This window comes from Rattus norvegicus, chromosome X (assembly GCF_036323735.1).
Source record: "Rattus norvegicus strain BN/NHsdMcwi chromosome X, GRCr8, whole genome shotgun sequence".
Classification (NCBI taxonomy): Eukaryota; Metazoa; Chordata; class Mammalia; order Rodentia; family Muridae; genus Rattus; species Rattus norvegicus.
This window is the reverse complement of record NC_086039.1, coordinates 143,532,115-143,551,485: the sequence shown is the minus strand read 5'-3', so window position 1 is coordinate 143,551,485 and position 19,371 is coordinate 143,532,115. Positions and strand designations below refer to the sequence as shown.

At 41.5% G+C, this 19,371-nt stretch overlaps 1 protein-coding gene across 4 annotated transcripts in view; it reads left to right on the top strand.

The window, feature by feature from the left end:
- Window positions 1–646: 646 nt before the first annotated feature.
- Window positions 647–19,371, top strand: part of Mcf2 (MCF.2 cell line derived transforming sequence) — a 106,330-nt gene continuing 87,605 nt past the window's right edge. For 2 of the 4 annotated variants that reach the window (XM_063280096.1, XM_063280097.1), the window contains exons 1-2: window positions 666–1,231; window positions 18,839–18,907. In XM_063280096.1, the coding sequence (XP_063136166.1) occupies window positions 934–1,231; window positions 18,839–18,907 (367 nt within the window). In that variant the 5' untranslated portion in view covers window positions 666–933. Of the gene's footprint in view, window positions 1,232–18,838; window positions 18,908–19,371 lie in introns of all 4 variants that reach the window. The other 2 variants (XM_063280095.1, NM_001427408.1) reach the window with 2 other exon arrangements.

The following is a 19,371-nucleotide window of genomic DNA, read 5'->3' as shown; positions in this document are numbered from 1 at the left end:
TTGATCTTCCAGATTCCATCTCCTACCCAGGATCCTTGTGCATAGGAGGAAAGCACGCTATAACTGACCTGTATCTTCAGACCCTACTTTGGTTATTATTTATTTTTGTGCATATGTACTACAGTGCAAGTAGAGGTCAGAAGACAATTTTGTGGAAACAGTTCTCTCCTTTTACCTTAGCTTACATGGGGTTCTTTTAACCCAGGTTGGCCCAGCAAGTGCCTTTACCTTGGAGTCATCTTACTTGGTCATTTCTGTTTCCTTGCATCCTTTTCAAAGCAAGCCAAGAAGCTTGAGAGTGCTTGAGCACTTGCAGGCCGGTGGGGAGCAGGGTGGGAGAAAGCACATTTCATCTATAGATCCAGCCCTTTCCGACTTGTTGCTTTGCTGCTACCAGCAAAGCACTCCAGTGTTATCTGCAGGTGCCCATACTGTGTATCCTTATTCCATTCCCGCCCTGCCCCGGGAATCAGGATGGGAAGGAAGGAACCTCTGGCTCCAGCTCCCACTGCCTAGAGTGCGAGGTCATGCTGTCTCCTCCCTACACGTGCGCCAGCCTTCCTTACCCTTCTGTGGACGTCTCTGTGGGGGCTGTCCCCTCTGGTTCCTGGTGTCCCGCCCCTGTTCATCCCGTTGGAAACTAGGCGGGGACATGGGTGTACATCCACAGGGAGCAGAGTTGCACTCAACTCTCAGTGGCTGAGGTCAGAGCGCTCTGCAGCCAGAGTCCTGAAATCTCTGCAAGTTTCTGGGTTTCCTGTCCTGGGTCTTGTTGGTCCCAGCTAGGGGGCTCTAGTCTTCTGAGCCACGGAGCTGTGTAGACTGCGACCCTTCTGGCAGCGTCTGTGCTTGCACAGGCGGGCTGCTAGCGAGCAAGAGTCCAGCAGTGGCCAGTTGGGGTTGGGGTCACCAACCCGCAAGTCTGGCTTGAGGATGGCGGAAGCAAGGTCCCCTCCAACAGGGCCCTCTCCAGCAGGGCCCCCTCCAGCAGGATCCCCTCCGGCTCCCGCCCTTGCCTCGCCGTGGCTGGCGTTCAGGAACTTGCCTAAGGCTGCCTCCCGGGCGCCCAGGACTAGGAAACGGCAGCTAAATCCAGACAACGGTACTTTCGTGCCTTTCACGCAGACGATCCCGGTGCAGGTGGACATGGCCATGGCCCTGCATCGCGTTAGGATCGCAGAGAAGTATGGGAAGAACTACCTCTGCTTGCTGCAGGCAGTCTTCCTCGCAGGTGAGTAACATTTCCCTGCGCACTCCTAGGACACCCGGCGCTCTCCCCTCTTCCCGGATCCCTCCTCAACCTGTTGGGGTGAAGGTGTATGGTACATTTTGTATTCTCTGGGCGCTTCCCCGGCCCTCTCACCTTTCCCTACCCCTATTCACTCCATAGTCCACCCCAACCCCTGCGGTGGCGCTCTTAATTTAGAGCCACCCTGATTGTGGTCCTCAGCTCCTCAGGCTAGCTGCCACTCTGAGGACCTATTTGGCTCTCTACTCTGCTCAAGCCCCGCAGGCAGACCTCCAGAAGCCCACCAGGCAAGGTGAGACTGTCCCGCGTCTCCTCCTCACTTCCCACCCCACCCCACCCACCTAGGTACCCCTTGGTGGAGTTGGGAACGTAAGGAATATTCTTACTCTGCATCCTGTACCCCAGAGCCAAACCTCCTTGAGGATGAGGATGCGGATGCACTTCCCTGTAACACTCCCTACAGTTTTAAAAGCGAGGTTTATTTACTAGTGTGGGTGGTGGCTGTTTGTTTCATTTACACGTGCTAGGGCCAAGTCAAAAAGGCGCTTGGATTCTGAAAGCCGCGGGCCTGCAGTTGGAGGAGGAGTTTGTAGGCAAACTGTGGCCAAGGATTTGGGCTTTCTCCTTAGGACTGCCACTTCTTTCCAGCCTGCTCCTATGAGCTTCCTGCCTCCCTTAGGCTCTTACTAGGAAGGCTAAAAGCTTTCTCGTCTTAGAGGGCACAACCAAAGCTAACAAACCTCTTACTGCTGCCATTGTATTTTGGTGAAAGGCTTAGGAGTGATGCGAAGCGGCGTTTGATGTTTACATGTTGAGCTAGAGTTTCTAGGCTTTGGACTCGGTGTATCACGAAGTACGCAGAGACTCCAACGATTTAAAGTTCCTCTAGTACCACTGGGAGTCCAGGGATATCTGTCAGGTACTGCAGCTGCTGGCCAGGTCTTTTGTGCCTCTGTGGTGCTTACCCTGTGGTGTTCCCTATAATGGGAACTTGGGAATTAAAAACTAGACGTGGTACAGTTTTTCTTTTCTCAAATCAGGTAGCTACACTGTGTGTTCCAAATTCCACTTCTCGTTCGAAACTGTCCATGAATTGGAAGGAGGTCACATTGATGACTTTGGTTAAACCACGGGAAACAGGGCTTTGTCTAGAGCTTGGTAACAAAGAATTCTTTGGTCTTGAGTATTTTGTTTGGAAGTGGTCAATGTTATTTTCTGTATGTAATCATAAATCATTAAGGGAAGTGTGGGAGTGGGGCATACACTCTTTCACAGTTTAAGGGCACTTTAAATGGATTCGGGAGACTTAAAAAAAAAAGGGAATCTGTGCACAAATCCTGGGCAGTGAGAGTGAGGGCTAAAGATCAACTTTGTAGAAAAAAAAACTTAAAAAATGAAACAGAGTCTCACTTTGTAGCTCAGAATGGGCTCCAAATAATCTTCAGTGCTAAGAGTACATCCCCATGTGTACACCACTCCCAACACACACACACACACACACACACTCACACACACACTCACACACACACTCACACACACACACCCTCACACACATACACACACACTCACACACACGCACACTCACACACATACACACATACACACCAGACACACACACACTCACACACACACTCACACACTCACACACACTCACACACATACACACCAGACACACACACACGCACACTCACACACATACACACACACACACCAGACACACACACACTCACACACACACTCACACACTCACACACATACATACACACCAGATACACACACACACACACACACACACACACACACACACACACACGTATGGACGTAAGAGAATGAGGTTATGGGGATTGAACCCCAGGGCCTGTAGATGGATACTAGGCAAATGTTTTACCTCTAAGCTACAATCTTGGCCATTTCTCTTCGTTCTAGGTTCATTTTCTTGATCCTTGGAAGTTTCTAACATGCTGCCACTGTGGCATGGCAACAAGTCCTAGCACTTAAATGACAGAGTCGCCTTAGTGGGGGTGGGGATAGGGATGCAGTAGGGGGTGGGGGGACTGGCTGCTGTTTGTCTTCAGGTGTTTTTCAACAGTTACCACCACATCCCCCACAAAGAGAAGTACATCTGTGGCTGGGACACGCCCTATAGGATATTATCACTTGTTGTTGTTGTTGTTGTTGTTGTTGTTGTTGTTGTTGTTGTTGAGATGGGTATTTTAAAAATGTGGCCCAGGTTGCTTTTGAGCTCCTGGCTTAAATGATCTGCTTGCACCTGTAGAGTAACAGGTTGGTAACACCACATACAGCTTGAGCTTTATTTTAGTCTTCTCAAATTTGCACTGTTTTGTTCTTTTCTGTGTGTATATGTGTGGGAGCATGGGCCCTGGCATATATGTGGAAGTCATAGGGCAACTTGCAAGAATCTGTTGTTTCCTTCCACCATGCTGCTACTCAGGTATGCACTCTTACCTGCTGAGCCATTTCATGAGCCCTTCTTATTTTTTTTTTTCTCAAGGCTAATCTCAAATTCTGGATCTTCCCACCTCTACTTCCCAGGTATTGGGATTACAGGTGTGTGATACCATGCATAGTCTATAACTGTAAATGCAAAAAATAGATTTCACATACTTAAAAATATTCGTATATCTACCTATGTGCTCAGAAAGCTTTTTATCGCCGTGAAGAACCCTATGAAAGATCACTTATTACATAGTTATGTGCATACAGTTTCTCTTATGAGGAAGCCTAGAGGGAGAAGGCACGCTTTTGCTTTCTGGGGTGGGAGGGTCTCAAGAAGAGAGGGCTGCTGAGGAATTAATTTTTTCCACGTGGACAAGGGATGGGAATGGAGTGTGGTAGAGGCGGAGAAGGTATTCCAGACACAGGATGTAAATGAGCAAAGACAAAGCAGAAGGGAGAATATACTTGGTTTGTAGAGTTACAGATGATGTTCCGTCATTAAAGCAGGTAGGCATTGTGCCGCACACCTTCCATCTCAGCACTGGAAAGGCAGAGGCAGGTGGATTTTTAAGTTTGAGGCCAGCCTGGTCTATAGAGCCAGTTCCAGGACAGCCAAAGTTATGTAGAGAAATTCTGTGGAAAAACCAAGGGAGCCTGGCAGTGGTGGAGCACCTTTATTTCTAGCAGTCAGAAGGCAGAGACAGGCAGATCTTTGAGTTTGAGGCCAGCTTGATCTACAGAGTTCCAGGACAGTCAGGGCTATTCCAAAAAACCCTGTCTCAAACAAGCAAATAAACAAGCAAAAGAACTGGGTGGGGACTGGGGTTTGGGGAGAAAGACTGGGAATGGAGGTCAGGTGTGGTGGTGCTTGAATTTAATCCCAGTACTGGAAAGGGAGAAGCAGGGAGATCTTGAATTTGAGACCAGTCAGGGCTCCATAGTGAGGGCCTGTCTCAAGAAAAACAAAATAAAACAAAACAAACTAAAACCAACTAAAGCAAACAAAAGGCTGGGAATGGAGGAGGAAGGACAAGTTTGGGTTCAATTTATTTTATCATTTTATGTTAGTGTTCAGAATGGAGCCCAGAGCCTCACACATGCTAAGCAAATACACTGCCACTGAGATGTTATTCCCAACCCTGGGATTCAGTATTGAGTATGTGCTTTTGGGGAACATTCAGGTTGAGCTGATCAAGAGGTCTAGATCCAGGAAGAAGTAGGGAGAAGTAAACCTTATTTCTTCCTGTCTTCTCTCTCTCTCTCTCTCTATTTTTATAAAAGATGTATTCATTTATTTATGTGAGTACACTGTCACTGTCTTCAGACACACCAGAAGAGAGTGCTAAACCCCATTACAGATGGTTGTGAGCCACCATGTGGTTGCTGAGAATTGAATTCAGGACCTCTGGCATCTCTCCAGCCCCTCTAGTCTTCTCTTTTTTTTTTTTTTTTGGTTCTTTTTTTTTTTTTTCTCGGAGCTGGGGACCGAACCCAGGGCCTGGTGCTTCCTAGGTAAGCGCTCTACCACTGAGCTAAATCCCCAGCCCCGAGGTTTATTTATTTTATTTATATGAGTACACTGAGTACATTGTAGCTGTCCTCAGACACACCAGAAGAGGGCATCAGATTCCATTACAGATCCCTCTAGTCTTCTCTTAACTGGAGGTTTTTCTCCTTAAATCATGTCCCTATGGGCTATCTTGATAGCCAGGCTGAATAACGAATAACCACATGCTCATTAACTTGCTCTTACAGTTTTCCCTTCTCACATGCTTCCTTACTTAATGAATAGGAAAAAGGTTTTGCACTCCATGAAGAATATAAACTCTATTAATCTAATCAAGCCTCACCCAACTAAGAATTTAAGGAGCCATAGAACAAATTTGTTTTCAACTGTAATGTGACATCATGAAGTTTTAGCTCAAATAGAGTATAAATGGCAACATTGATTTGCACACATTGTACCATATTGTAAAATGTATTCCAATGATAATGGGTCTTTAATGGGGCTAAACTTTTTCTATTTTGAAACAAAGTCTCATGTAGCCCAGGCTGCCCTGAAAAACTCTATGTAGCTAGTTGGGGATGGCCCTGAATTTATGATCGTCTTACCTCCACCTCCTCAGTGATGACATGTATAAGTCACCATTCCAGATGTTTTTAATGCCAAGGTTCTGTGGACACATCGAGGGTTTCATTCATGCCAGGCGAGCACCTTACCAACTGAGCTACATCCTGAGCACATTATATTGACTATTTTCCACGACTATTCCATGACTATTAGATTGACTATTTTCCATGTCAGACTTCTCTGAGAAACTGAGCACCAACACTTTTAGTGCCTGGTTTATTTTTCTTCTCAAACTTCTAACCATTTTGGACAGAAAGGTTTTCAAAAAGTTTACTTACCTTCTGGACTTCTGAACATGGAAATAATTGCATCCTTTCCTGATGACTCAAGACTGTCCTTAAGACAGCATCAATTATGTTAATCTGATATATACAGTGCTCAGGGGTTCGAGTGGAGGCTCTTTGTCTCTATGGCAAACGGGCACAGATCTCTCTGCCTTTTAATTTGTAATGTCTGCTTTGTCTAATCTCTTCATATATCCCTTCTCTGTTAGCTGTCACTTCATGCTGGTGTCAATTTTTTCTACTGTAGTTTACTGTCTCTGGTTCCAGGCTGCATCCTCCACTGTTCATTTTGATGTGCTGTAAGCTAAGGAACATTGTAGCCCAAATCTGCAGAACTCTCTGAAAAATAGAAATAAGTAATTAGACTGGGAAGTCTTCCTTTATTAATGCTTATGAAAATTTGAGTGTTTGCATGTTTGCATCTGCACATGTGTGTACAGAAGCTGGATGTTGACTGTGGATATCTTCTGCAGTAGCTCTCCACTTTGTATTTTGAGACAGTGTCTCTTGCTGCACCACTGAACTACCCTGGAAATTCCTCAAATTTGCCTGTCTCTGCCTCTGCTAGGATTAAAGGCCACAGGAAGTGCTCTTAACTGTTGAGCCATCTCTTTAGCTCAAGAGTTAAAGAAATATAATACATATTTTATATATAAATAAAGATGATAGTAATAAAAGGATTATTTTGTCTCTTCTAGGTCTTTGCTACTCCTCAGAATTTTATTTTCTATCATTAGCTTGTCAGTTTGAGAATAAAAATCTAGTTAGGATTTGCTAGAAATTGCTTAGACTCTATAGGGCAATTTAGGGAGTTTGTTTCTTATTTGGAACACGAATGCTACCTATTGTGTAGGCTGGCCTGAAACTTATTTTGTGACCCAAACTGTGAATATTTTTCTGTAATTTTCTTTATGGACATCAAATTCTTTTATTTATTGTGTGCTGGGCAGTGGGCTCAGAGCTCAGGACATGCCAAACATGGGGTCTACCATTAAACTATCTGTGCCTTATATGTAAAGTAATATGGACTTTATATACTATTTTGCTTATTTTCGTTGTTTTTGGAGGAAGGGTCTCAAACTCATGATCCTTTTGTCAGCCTCTCTGAATGTTGGGACCCCAAGTTTGTATAGCTTTTCTGGCTCGGAGTTCATTTTTAATACCTTGATGATTCCTTGTAAAGTTTCTAGGTGAATGAGAAAGTTCACATGTTGCTAGAATGTAAGTTTTGATATCTTTGTGGCTGGAGAGTCTGATAGACATTGAGCTGCCTGCCCCTTGGAAATGTATTTCAGTTAGGTGAGCATCAGGTCCTGTGTGTACCTTCAGGAGTACTGCAACTGCAAGCTTTCTGCTCCTTAGGGTCTTCATTCGCAGTCTTGTGCCAGTTGCTTAATAAGCTGCCACCTTACCTATTGAGTATCCAGTGTGTTGACAAGGAAAATCTTAGAATTATTTAAAAAATATTTTCTCTATTAAAAAATGAACCGCCATGATGAGGTATCACTATTCTTAGCTTGCTTGATGCCACTCAGAAGGACTGCGCATGTGCTGGGGCATTCTTGAATTTGCATTTGCAAGTCCCATCATTTGATTTGTCATTTTGCACTGTTAGTTTACAAAAGAGGGTCAGTTTTTGCTTCCTTTGTTGTGACCCTGGAAGGATGACTAACAGATATTGTGTGTTCTCCCACACGCATTATAAACCAAAGGAAACCATTTTAATTGGATTTACTGTTGCAGATGCTGTGCATTTCAAAATTAGATTTTCTAAACCCAAGAAGCAATGAATAGCCACGGAGTATGGGAGCTGGCATTTAGTTACATGGCTACATGGATACTCTGGGTTCGGACTTTAGTGGGCCATCTTGTATGCTTTTATAGCTTGTGTTTTAAATATCTGTCCTCAAAAGGTCAGATGTTATAATAAACATTTTAGAAGAGGCAAATAGTGCACATAATTAGCATATTTCGATCATTCGGTTGGTGGCTGTGCCCATTATGTTTGTGATTACCATTATTTAAATTCATGTTCAATCCTGGCTGGACTCTTTTGCACTGTGGGTACTGATGATGGTGATTCAGATGAGTAACAACAGAAAAACAACGACTGGGCTGAAGAGATTGGTTAAGAGCACTTGTTCTTCCAGAGGAACTAGATTCGATTTCCAACAGTCACATAACTGCTGACAGTGGGCTATAACTTCACTTCCAGGGGACCTGATAGCCTCTTCTTGCTTCCACCAACACTAGGTATACCATGCACATGGTTCACAGACAAACATGCAGGTAAAACATTAATATACATAAAATCATTTGAAAGGTTATTGTTCTGTGTATGTCTGCTCATGAAGGCACAGGCTGATGCAGATCAGAGGTCAGCTTTATGATGTCAGAGTTCTCCTCATACTAGAACACAATTTCAAAGGTCACATTTCAGACTATTCTTTAGGAATATAAATTGAGAATGAAAGAAAAACCATTTAGAAGCAGCAGAATGGTTCAACAGGTAAAGGGATTCATTGTTGCCTTCAAACCTGCAAACAAGGTACATATGTTTAATCCTAGCACTCAAGACTCAGAAATGCAGCATACCATCAGAAGGTTTTTGGTGCATTTCTCTCTATGGAGTCCCAACAAGTGCAGCTCAATGTAAGGCAGACCAATGCATGCATGTTGTTAACAAAGAATCCTTCATTATGTGTCCTTTCACATGCTTGCTTTAGCAGAACATCCTCCTGTGTCTGCTTCATTGAAACATTCCTTCACTTGTCTGCCTTAGCCTTTCACCTATGTCCACTTTAAAGAAACGTTCCTTTAGGTATTTGCCTCAACAAAACACCATTCAACTGACTTTCCGAAGATAAGTTTCCATGTCACAAAAGTGTGAGTGGATCTCTATGAATCTGAGGTCAGCATGGTGTACATAGTGAGTTCCAGAACAGCCAGGGTTATGTAGAGACACTGTCTGATAAAAAATAAAAGCAAGTAAATACATAAAATAAAATTGTGTGTTGAAGAGAGTTTTCTTGGTTTAATTTCTTCTCTTTCCTCCTTTCCTTAGTATTTTTGTTTTGCTTTGCTTTTGTGAGGGGGGTGGTGGTTTCAGTCTCACTTTATAGGGTGGACTAGCCTTCAAGAGTTCTGAAATAGCAGTCACTATGTCCAACTTGTTTTTAAGGCATGCTTTCAGAACTATCCAAAGAAAAAATTCTTTTAATAAAAAGTAGCTTTTTCCTGACATTTTGAAGATGATGCACCTCTTCAAATGATTTCACATTTCTGAAAAAAAATGCTTCTTTAACATAGATTTTTGTATTTAGCAGAGTTTTTATCATCTACATTTTCAAGCATTGGTCAAGTTGCAAAAGAGCTGGAGGAATATAGAGAGCTGGGTGGCAGTTCTGGTTTTGCCCTCTTTTAGGATTTAAGGACCTTTCATTTGAATTACAATGCTTCACTTTTGCATGTCGCCTGCACATATACATGAGAATATCAGTGTCTGCAAAGATCACCTTTTCACTTGCAGCCCATGCAAATGTGTCTGGCCCTGGACTGAGCTGAAAACTTGCTGGCCACCTTTAAATCCTTTAGCACTCTGAGCTGCTAAAAGGGTCCTTCCGTCGAGGGCAGTCCTCAAGGACTAGGCTAGAAACCTCAGGTCTTTTTCATTTCCTCTGTGTGACTGTCTTAACAGTGTAGTTCTGGATGTCTTTTTCCTCCATGCTCATTGCATCTAGTCAGTTACAACTGTAACATTCATCCCTCTGGACAGGAATTGCCTCTTGCTTCTAGATAAAGAGGCACCTGGGTCCCCAATCTGGGCTGATGCTTAACTGACTTCTGTAGTTGGATCTGGCTTTCAGCTTTGAACACAGGATGTATTAGAGTGGCTGGTGGATTCGTAAAGTAATGACAAAATTGTGTTGAAAGGCGGATTACTGCTTAGCAGCTTATTCTTCTATATCTCTTTATTCATTCCTTCTATTCCACAACTTGCTCTAGGATTATAAGGTAAGGGTTCATGATTCCCTGAAAAATGATACCCCTGACTGGTAGAGTCTGTAAACACAAAGAGTGTTTTATTGTGCAGAACTCTAGCATGCTGGGGTCTCCCATTACCAAGATAGAGAGACAACCAAGTGAGCTCACAGGACAGGCCTCATTTAAAGCACATTAGGGGATTCTGGGGCAGGTGACTTTTATCTTACTACAACTCTAGGGACATTCCATTTTTGGGGGTGGGAGCTGGAAACTGTTACTGTGGAAGTCTGGAAACTACTACTAACCCATTGTCCTTGCCTCAGGCCAGGTGGCAGGGCAGCTTCTGAGGTCTAGACTTGCCTGGAGTTACCCAATTCTTGGAAACAGAGATTTAGGCCTCATCTCCTAAACTGCCAATTTGAAGCCTGTCATGGAGTCAGCCTAGCCTTCTCACTGCTTAATCCCTGATTCATTCCTTTAAATCACAATTAAAGGCTGAACATCTGTAGGTCCTGTAGCTCTTCTTCCTGAATTTGGGAAGTATTTCCTAACTATATATAGTATATATCTTTGAGTGCTGGTACAATGAGGGCAGTTAAATAGCAGGTATATTTGTTTTGATATGATGTGTGAATTTTTCTTTCCTTTTCTCTAAAGACAAGCTCTCAGATTTCAGTTCAAAGATGCTTAGCTTGAACACCATCTCATAATTTCTTTGATCTTTTAATTGTCACATTTAAAGATTTCTTTCCTATTTATATTGTTTATATATGCAACCCATATTGATTCTTAATTTGGATTAGTTTACCTCTTAATACTTTCTTAGTTTAACTTAATACTTTCTTGTAGTGATTCCTGAAATAATTTTGTCTTTTAAAATTTATGCTTTGTGATAAATACGAAATAATCCTGTAGTAAGAGCCAAATTCAACCCTCACACACATCTGTAATGATAATATTTTATATATAGACACTGGCTAATTCCAGATTAAAAAATACTGTGTAGTGCTAGAGAGATGGTTCAGTGGTTGGAGTCCTTGCTGCTTTTCTAGAGGACCTGAGTTCAATTTCCCCCACCCACGTCTGCAGCTCATAATTACCCGTGACTCTAGTACCAGAGGATCTAACAACCTTTTCTGGCTTCCAGGGGCACCCACACACATCTCCTCCAAACCCCTACAGACGCATACTTAAATGTGCCCATCTGAGTGCCCATCATGATAGCAGAGCATCATGAGAAATCATTTCATTGACTTTTCTTTCCTTTCTTTTTTCCTCTTTTTAAAATGCTCGTCATATTTGGTCCTATCCTGGGTCTCAGAGCTCTGGTTCCTGGCCATCCATGCAGTGTCAGGTGTAGACTCCCTCTCATGGTCACAGATTAGATCAGTTATAAGTTGGCCACTACCACAAGTTCTGCCAAACCATTGCCCCAGCAAGTCTTACAGACAGGATAGACTGTAGGTGGAAGGTTTTATGGCTGGGTTGATATCCCAGTTCCACCTTTCCTGCTTATAGAAGATGGATGATTTGTGCTCTGTAATCTTCCATCACTAGGAAACTTTGCCCTAGATCCTAGGCGGTTTCCATTGCACTAGGTTCCTAGCCCCAAAATGCCCACCAATTCCATAATTTCTCCCAGTATTTTCTCCCTTCTCCCCAACTGTCTGGTCCTTCCTGTTCCTATTCCCACCTGCCTCAAGTCCACATGAGAAATCCATTCTATTTCCCCTTCCCAGGGAAATCCATGTGTTCCCCCTTGGGCCCTAGCCTCTCTGTGTCTATAGATTGTAGCTTGGTTATCCTTTAATTTACAGCTAATATCCATGTATAAGTGAGTACATACCATGCTTGTCTTTCTGGGGCTAGGTCACCTGACTCAGGATAGTCTCTAGTTTCATACTGTACCTTTATTGCAGAACAATATACTTGACAAAATCCATTTGCTTGCAAATTGCATATTTTGTTTTTAACATTTGAGTAATATGTCCAAATGTACCAGCTTTCTTTATCCATTCTTCAGTTGATGGACATGTAGGTTATTTTCAGTTTCTGGCTATTATGTTCAAGCTGCTATGAACATAGTTGAGCAAATGTTGTTGTGGTGGGATGGAGTATCCTTTGAGTATATGCCCAGGAGTATTATAGCTAGGTCTTGAAGTACATTGATTCACAGTTTTCAACTGCCATGTTGATTCCCATAGTGACTGTTCTAGTTTACATTCTGACCAGGAATGGGAAAGTACATATTTTAATTTTAAACATAGAGTCTCTCTTTATAGCTAAGGCTGGCTTTGAACTTAGGATTCTCTGGCCTCAGCCTTCTACTTGCTGCGATTGTAAGAACATACTTTTCTGTTACTCTTTTTAAAAGTAAAGTAAGGATCTATATATTCCCATTTAGAACCAAAGAGAAATTCACTAGATGTTTGGTGAATTGCAATAGATTAGAAAGAGGCTTCAATATATGTTAGCAAAAGAAGGAATTAGCATGAATCTGTGAGGTTTTCATACATACTGTACCTTTATTGAAGAACAATATACTACATTATCCTACTGTAGTCAAATAAGAATTTATTTTCTGATAATTTCAGAATTGCCCTTTTATTGGCTCTCCCTTTCAAATCATAACATTTTCAAGGGAGCATAGCCACCGTTTGAATGTCCTAAGTCATTGCTGTTAACAGGTGCTATGGCATATCTCTCTTTCAGACTAAAAGGGAAAAATTACCGGTGTACAAACTCATCCATCTTGTACAAAGACCTGAAATTCACAACACCAACCATAGGAAATTTTCAAAGAGATGATTGTTTAGGTTCAGACTGCAGTGGTCAGGCAGATTGCTTGGTGGTCAAGAGCCCTGGCTGCTCTTACAGAGGACCACATCAGAGGGCTCACAGCCATTTTTAGCTCCAGACCTAGGGAATCTGATCCCACTTCTGACCTCTGCGGGCTCCTGCATGCATGTGGTGCACATGCATACACTCAGACATACAAATAAATATACATGAAATAAAAATAAATATGAAATAAAAGAATTTCATATTACAAAAATTATTTATACATGTCCTTGCTATGGTTTGGGAAGAATGGAGGCTGTCAAGTTGTATCTAGTTAATCATTTCATGAGAGCTATTGGAGTGTGTGTTTCTTAGTACAAGTGTCACATGCTTTATCTGCAGGGTAACAGACAGATAAATGGTATTCTGCAACCTTTTCCTGAATCTATGCTAGATTCTGCTTCAGGTTAAGATAGTGATTTGCAGCATCTGGCGATTCTTTAATAGGAGATTTTTGAATGAATTTGTATATGCTTGTTCATTTCCTTTAGCCCGTTTCTTAACTTAAAACCAGGCTTTAGGGACTGGAGAGATGGCTTAGCAGTTAAAAGTACTCACTGACTCCTCTTCCAGAGGTCCTGAGTTCAATTCCCAGTCACTGTATGGTGGCTCATAGCCATCCATAATGAAATCTAATGCTGTCTTCTGGTGTAAATGAAATATAATGCTCTTTTCTGGTATATCTGAAGCCAGCAACAGTGTATTCACATAAAACAAATAAATATTAAAAAAAAAATCCCAACCATCAAATGGCGCCTCACAGCCCTCTGTAATTGTATTCTCAGGTGAGCCGATGCCCTCTTCTGGCCTTCATGTGCATCAGGCATATTCGAGGTATATAGACGTACATGCAGACAAAATATAAAATAAATAAATTATTAAAAATATTGAAGAAGGAGGCTTTTAATAGCAACTTTGGAGTTTTGTTTGGAAGGCCAGAAAAGTGAATTTAAATACCTTGCTCAGTGCCTGGAAGGTGGCAAGCGCTTTCGGATGACAGCGCTGTTACCCATTTATCCCGTTCACTCCATGTGCTTCCGAGGTGGCAGTGGGTTGGTTACTAGAGCCTTCCTGGCCGACAGTGTCTACTCTGCTTCCATAGTGCTTTGCTTTTGCCTTCACTTGAATTTTTAGGAAAGCATGAGACTACAAGAAACTACTCTTTAAAGCAGTTTATTTACCATGACCCTTTGGTGGGGGCTAGTGGCATGTGTGTGCAGTAGATTCAGAACCAGTTTTCTTCAATCAAATATGAGCAGGAATCCCAGATGGAGCACAAAAGGATGCAAAAGAGTATCGCTATAAAATAAAAGCCCCAGGGCTGAAAATTATTGCTATTAAATCTTGGGATCTGAAATAAAAATGTTTTTTATAAATGAGAGAGCTCCAACATACCAATTACTTACTTTATGAAAATGATCATTTTCTCTATAGGAGCCATTACTGAATTCCGTAGAACTGAAATCTCTGGAGTGGGAATCTATACTCTTATGATCGAGACACACATTCAGAAATAAGACCCCTAAGAGCATTGATTCTAATCCAGCTATATGCTTGAGTGTCCTGGAGCAACTCAACGCAGAGGTGTTTTGTCATTGAAAACTGCAAATAGTAAGATTCTATGACTGGCTTTCTCTACCTTGCAAGACAGCCATTTTCCCTACAGATAGTTCTGATATTTTGAACAAAGTACCACTGCATAATACTCTTTCTGTTGGGAAAAAAAACCAAACAACCAGTCAAACAGCCAAAAGCATTCAGAAAAAAGTTAATGGAGGGAACACATACCTCTAATTCCAGCAGTTGGGAGGCAGAGGCAGGCAGATCTCTGAGTTCAAGGCCACCCCATTTACAGAGTGAGTATCAGGATGGCCATGGCTACACGGAGAAACCCTGTCTTGAAAAACAAGAATAGGGGACTGGAGAGATGGCTCAGTGGTTAAGGCCACTGACTGCTCTTCCAGAGGTCCTGAGTTCAATTCCCAGCAACCACATGGTGGCTCACTATCATCTGTAATGGGATCTGATGCCCTCTTCTGGTGTGTCTGAAGACAACTACAGTGTACACATATAAATAAAATAAATCTTAAAAAAAGAAAGAAAAACAAGAATAAGAACAACAACAATAATACCCCCCCTCCAAAAAAAAAAGGAAAAAAGATGGCCCTGTGGTGGCACACATCTATCATTCCAACATTTTGGAAGGTAGGGGCAGGAAGATACTCTATTTAAGGCCAGCCTGGGTTATATAGTGAGTTTGGGACTAGCCTAGGCTACAGAAAAGCCCATCTTAAATTGGATGAGTATAAAATACATCTTTATGACATGTAACACCTACCGGGTAACATGGTGATGTTTCTGCAAGTGACACAATGAAAACCGAGCATCTGACCAGATGGATGTACCCTTCTTTTCTATGTTATCCCAAATATTTTAATTTCTGTACCTTGTAGCATGTAAAAAAGGTTGAATTCTAATTTTATTTCCTCATTTGAGATAAAAGAATTAGTGATTGTTTCTAACTTTATGCTCAAGATAATAGGGGCAGGAGAAATGACCCAGTGATTAAGAACTCTTGCTGCTCATGTAAAAGACTGGCTGCAGTTCCTAGTATCCAGATGGTGGTTCATAGCCATGGATAGGTACAGTTATAGGGGATCAGATGCTCTCTCTGGATTCTGCAGGTACTGTGTACACATGGTGTACATATATGAAGGGAAAACATTCATGCTTGTTTAAATAAGACTGAGAGCCTGCTGCTTATGTCATTTTCCCATCTTTTGTTTTCTGTTTGTGCCTGATTGTGTGTACAAGTCTTTCCAGCAGAGGAGATTTGCTGTTTTCATTATGTGTATCTCTGTGCTTGTGAGTACATGCCAGAGTAACGCCCATAAGGTCTCAGAGGCTTGGGATCCCTTGGAGCTGCAGTTACAGGCAGTTGGGAGCTGGGAACCAAACTTAAAGTCATTTGCCAGAGCACTACATTCTCTTAACCACTGAGCTCCAGCTCCCAGCCAGCCCTTTTGGGCTTTACCGTATAGTTCAAGTAAGGGGGAGGTGTGTCTTTTATTTGGCACAGCGTGGCCAGCTTCCTGTCAAAGCTATCTTTGCTCAGCAAGGACGATACTGTAATATGACTTTGGTCTACCATTGTGATCAAGATTCAAATTTATTTTTCTTTTTGAACCAAGGTCTCATGCTACCAAGGGTGGTCTTAAACTTGATGTACTCAAGTATGACCTCAAATTTTCTCTATCCTCCTGGGTCTTCCACCTGAGTGAGTCCTGGGTGAGATAAAAAATATATGGCAAGTTTTGTGCTTTATATGTTGCTGGGATGGATCCCTGGGCTTCGAGCATGCTACCAATTGAACTGCGTCTCCAACCTTTCTACTTCTTATACTTTGAAATTATTGAGTTTAAAGAGTCTGCAAGAGAAATATGAATCATCCTCATTTTCATTTTTGTATCACAGAAGGAAATCTGTATGGAAATGCAAGAGTCTCAGAGACAAAACTAGCTACAGCTCACCCTGATTGCTTTCTCTGAATCGAAGAAGCTAGTGTTCTCTGCTTCCTTGTTTTCAGCAACAGTCTCACCTTGTTCTCTGTGGATGCTCAGTGTCAGCCCTCTGTCTTCTGTTGCCTTTCTTTGTTAGTTTCCTCTCTCTTGTCAATTGTTAATCTAGACTATTTCTGAAAGTGGTAGCATCTCTTTTAACCCTCATTTCATCCTTTGTCATTAGTGTGGCAATGCTATTTTAATGAGATGGTTGTGGGAGGCATTTTATGTCTCAAAAATCAAAAGTATATTTTCCTTATGAATGTGATTTTCCATGTTGTTGGCTTTCCTGGAATGTAGGTACTTTAGAAAGTATCTGCTGTATTAATGAGGGGAAGGGTGCCTGAAGTGATTACAGAGCAACTCAGTGGCAGAGAGAAAATGAAACCTTGTTCTTCCTATTGCCAGTCCATAGCCCTTTGCTTTCTGCACAAGGTATATGGATGTCTGAAGTGTGGAATAATAATTTTTATAGTTCTGCAAGATTCAGCCTGCAATGTATTATTTCTAGTTTGCCATCTGACATAGAATTCATCAATTTATTTTAATAAATATTCTTGCTGTTCAAATAAGGAGAGAAATAGTTTTTTTTTTTAACATAGGGAACTCTCTATGTTCTAATGCTGTTTGTTTTAAGACAGAGTGTCCCTAACCACTGGCCAGGCTGGCTTTGAACTCAAGAGACCTACCTGCCTCTACCTCCCAAGTGCTGGGATTATGAGCATGTGTTGTCAAGGCTGCTTCTAGTACACTTTTGTTTAAACCTTAGACCATTACTACCTTTGGAAGTATATGAGAACAGAGAAAAATCTAGTCTTTTTGTTCTGTGATCCTTCAACCGTATCTCTGCATCTAAAAATGTCAGCGTGTGACACAGTTTTGACTTTATAGACATTTTACAGTTGGGCACCATGATGTTGAAGAAATTATTTCATATGCTAATGTGTGTGCCTTGGATTGGGATATACCAGGAATCTAAACTTACATAAATATGTGCGTGTGTGCGTGTGTGATTACAAGACAATTTTAAGACTTAATTTTTATGTTCTGATCACATGTTTCTTTGTTTATTTTGTGTGTGGTTCATATGTCAGAAGAGAACTTTCAACTTACAGGGGCACAGGGACCAAACTCAGGTTGTCAAGGCCATTTTGTGAGGTTCCAGCCATGTTTTTAATTACTTGTATTTATGAAAATAAATAAACCAGTTAACTACTGTTTCTAAGTGAGTAGGTCATTCTGTAAGATATGATATTCTACAGCTTTGTCTTAATATCTTTGAACAGGCTTGTTCCTGATGATCACATGTATAGGAGACAATTTGAGAGGCCTTAGGAAGGGTGTGTCATCAGCCTGACACCATCAAATAGGAGGACTTTGAAGATACTTTGTATTAGAGAGCAAGTGCAAACTATGGCTTTAACAAGAGATGTAAAACCACAGGCATTAAAACAGCAGTCCAAAATACCCTAGTTCAATGACCTACTTTCTCTTAAAAAGTTATCCTTGTTCATGGAGTGGAGGCAGATAATGGACTTTTAGTTTTGATCCCTGTCGCGTTTGGTAGATTTCAACATTGCAAGCTATCATTTAAGATCTAGGGCAACTAAAACATGAAATAATACAGGGACAGTGACTTAAAATACCACTGTTCATTAGCTATTTGCTGTTATGTGAGCGATTTCACATTACAATAGCATAAGGTAGGTCTTATGATGTCCAGGTTACAGATGAGGAAACTCAGCCTCAATGATTCTATGTGACTGGCATGTCCACGTCTCTACAGCTACTAAGTGCAGTAAACTGGATTTGAATCCAGGTCTTCCTAAATTAGAAACACGTGATGAGCCATTGTACTACAAATCTTCCCAACTTAGAGATAATAATATTTACCATGGGGTGTTTTAAGAGCCCAAGAGATTTTTTTTTATAAAAATCCTAAATGTGCTTTGTAATATGCTGATAAAGTTCTGCGAAATGAAAGTCATTGTGAGAAGTGGAAGACAGTATGCTGCAGTGTGTGTATGACTACTCTTCAAAGAAACTGGGGCTATTTGTACTTGTTCTTTGTTTTCTGATGAGTGAGAGTAGATTTTGTTCTAGACATATGTTTTGAAAAGTAGGTCATTCGTTCTATATACCCAGTGATGGCATAAAAACAGGGCAATTCTCCCTCTAGGTGAGGGCTGAAAGAGAAGACTATGCTTGAGGCGTCTGTCTCCACATACAGATCTGTTAAGGGCCCCAGAATTCTTTCGGGCAGAGTGAGGATTTCTGTATGGTTCTAGCTATACTTTTGACATTGATGTTGTTTCTTCTCTGTTTATCATAGAAACTGGGCTGCTCCTCCAGTTAAAGGATATCAATCATTTCCTAATGCAAGACATTGCCTTCCTGTCTGGTAAGCAAACTTTATCATGTCCTTAAGGGCAGATAAAGGTATAAACTCATAAGCAGAGTTCATTTGAGACATAAATAGCTTGCTATCCATATCCATGTATAACATATATAAACACACATACATTAGGTCATAAAATGTTTTAATAATCATTTTTATATTGTGGATCTTGTTACTAAGCAAGAAAACACTAAGGATAATTAAGGACATTTTTATCAGTTTTAATATGGAATTAAGAGCAACCATAATACTCTTGTGCATTTGTCTTTGGACACCTACAGTGGGGGGAAACATTTGTCTTAGAAGGGTGTGGGCTAGATTTATTTGTATGCTCGTTTATTCATAAGCAGTTTAATTATGCCACCGTGGGAGGTCTGTAAATTGATCTGTAAACAAGGTTGGCCTTACTCTCATAGAGAACCATCTGCCTCTGCCTCCCAAGTGCCTGAGATTAAAGTTTTATTCTA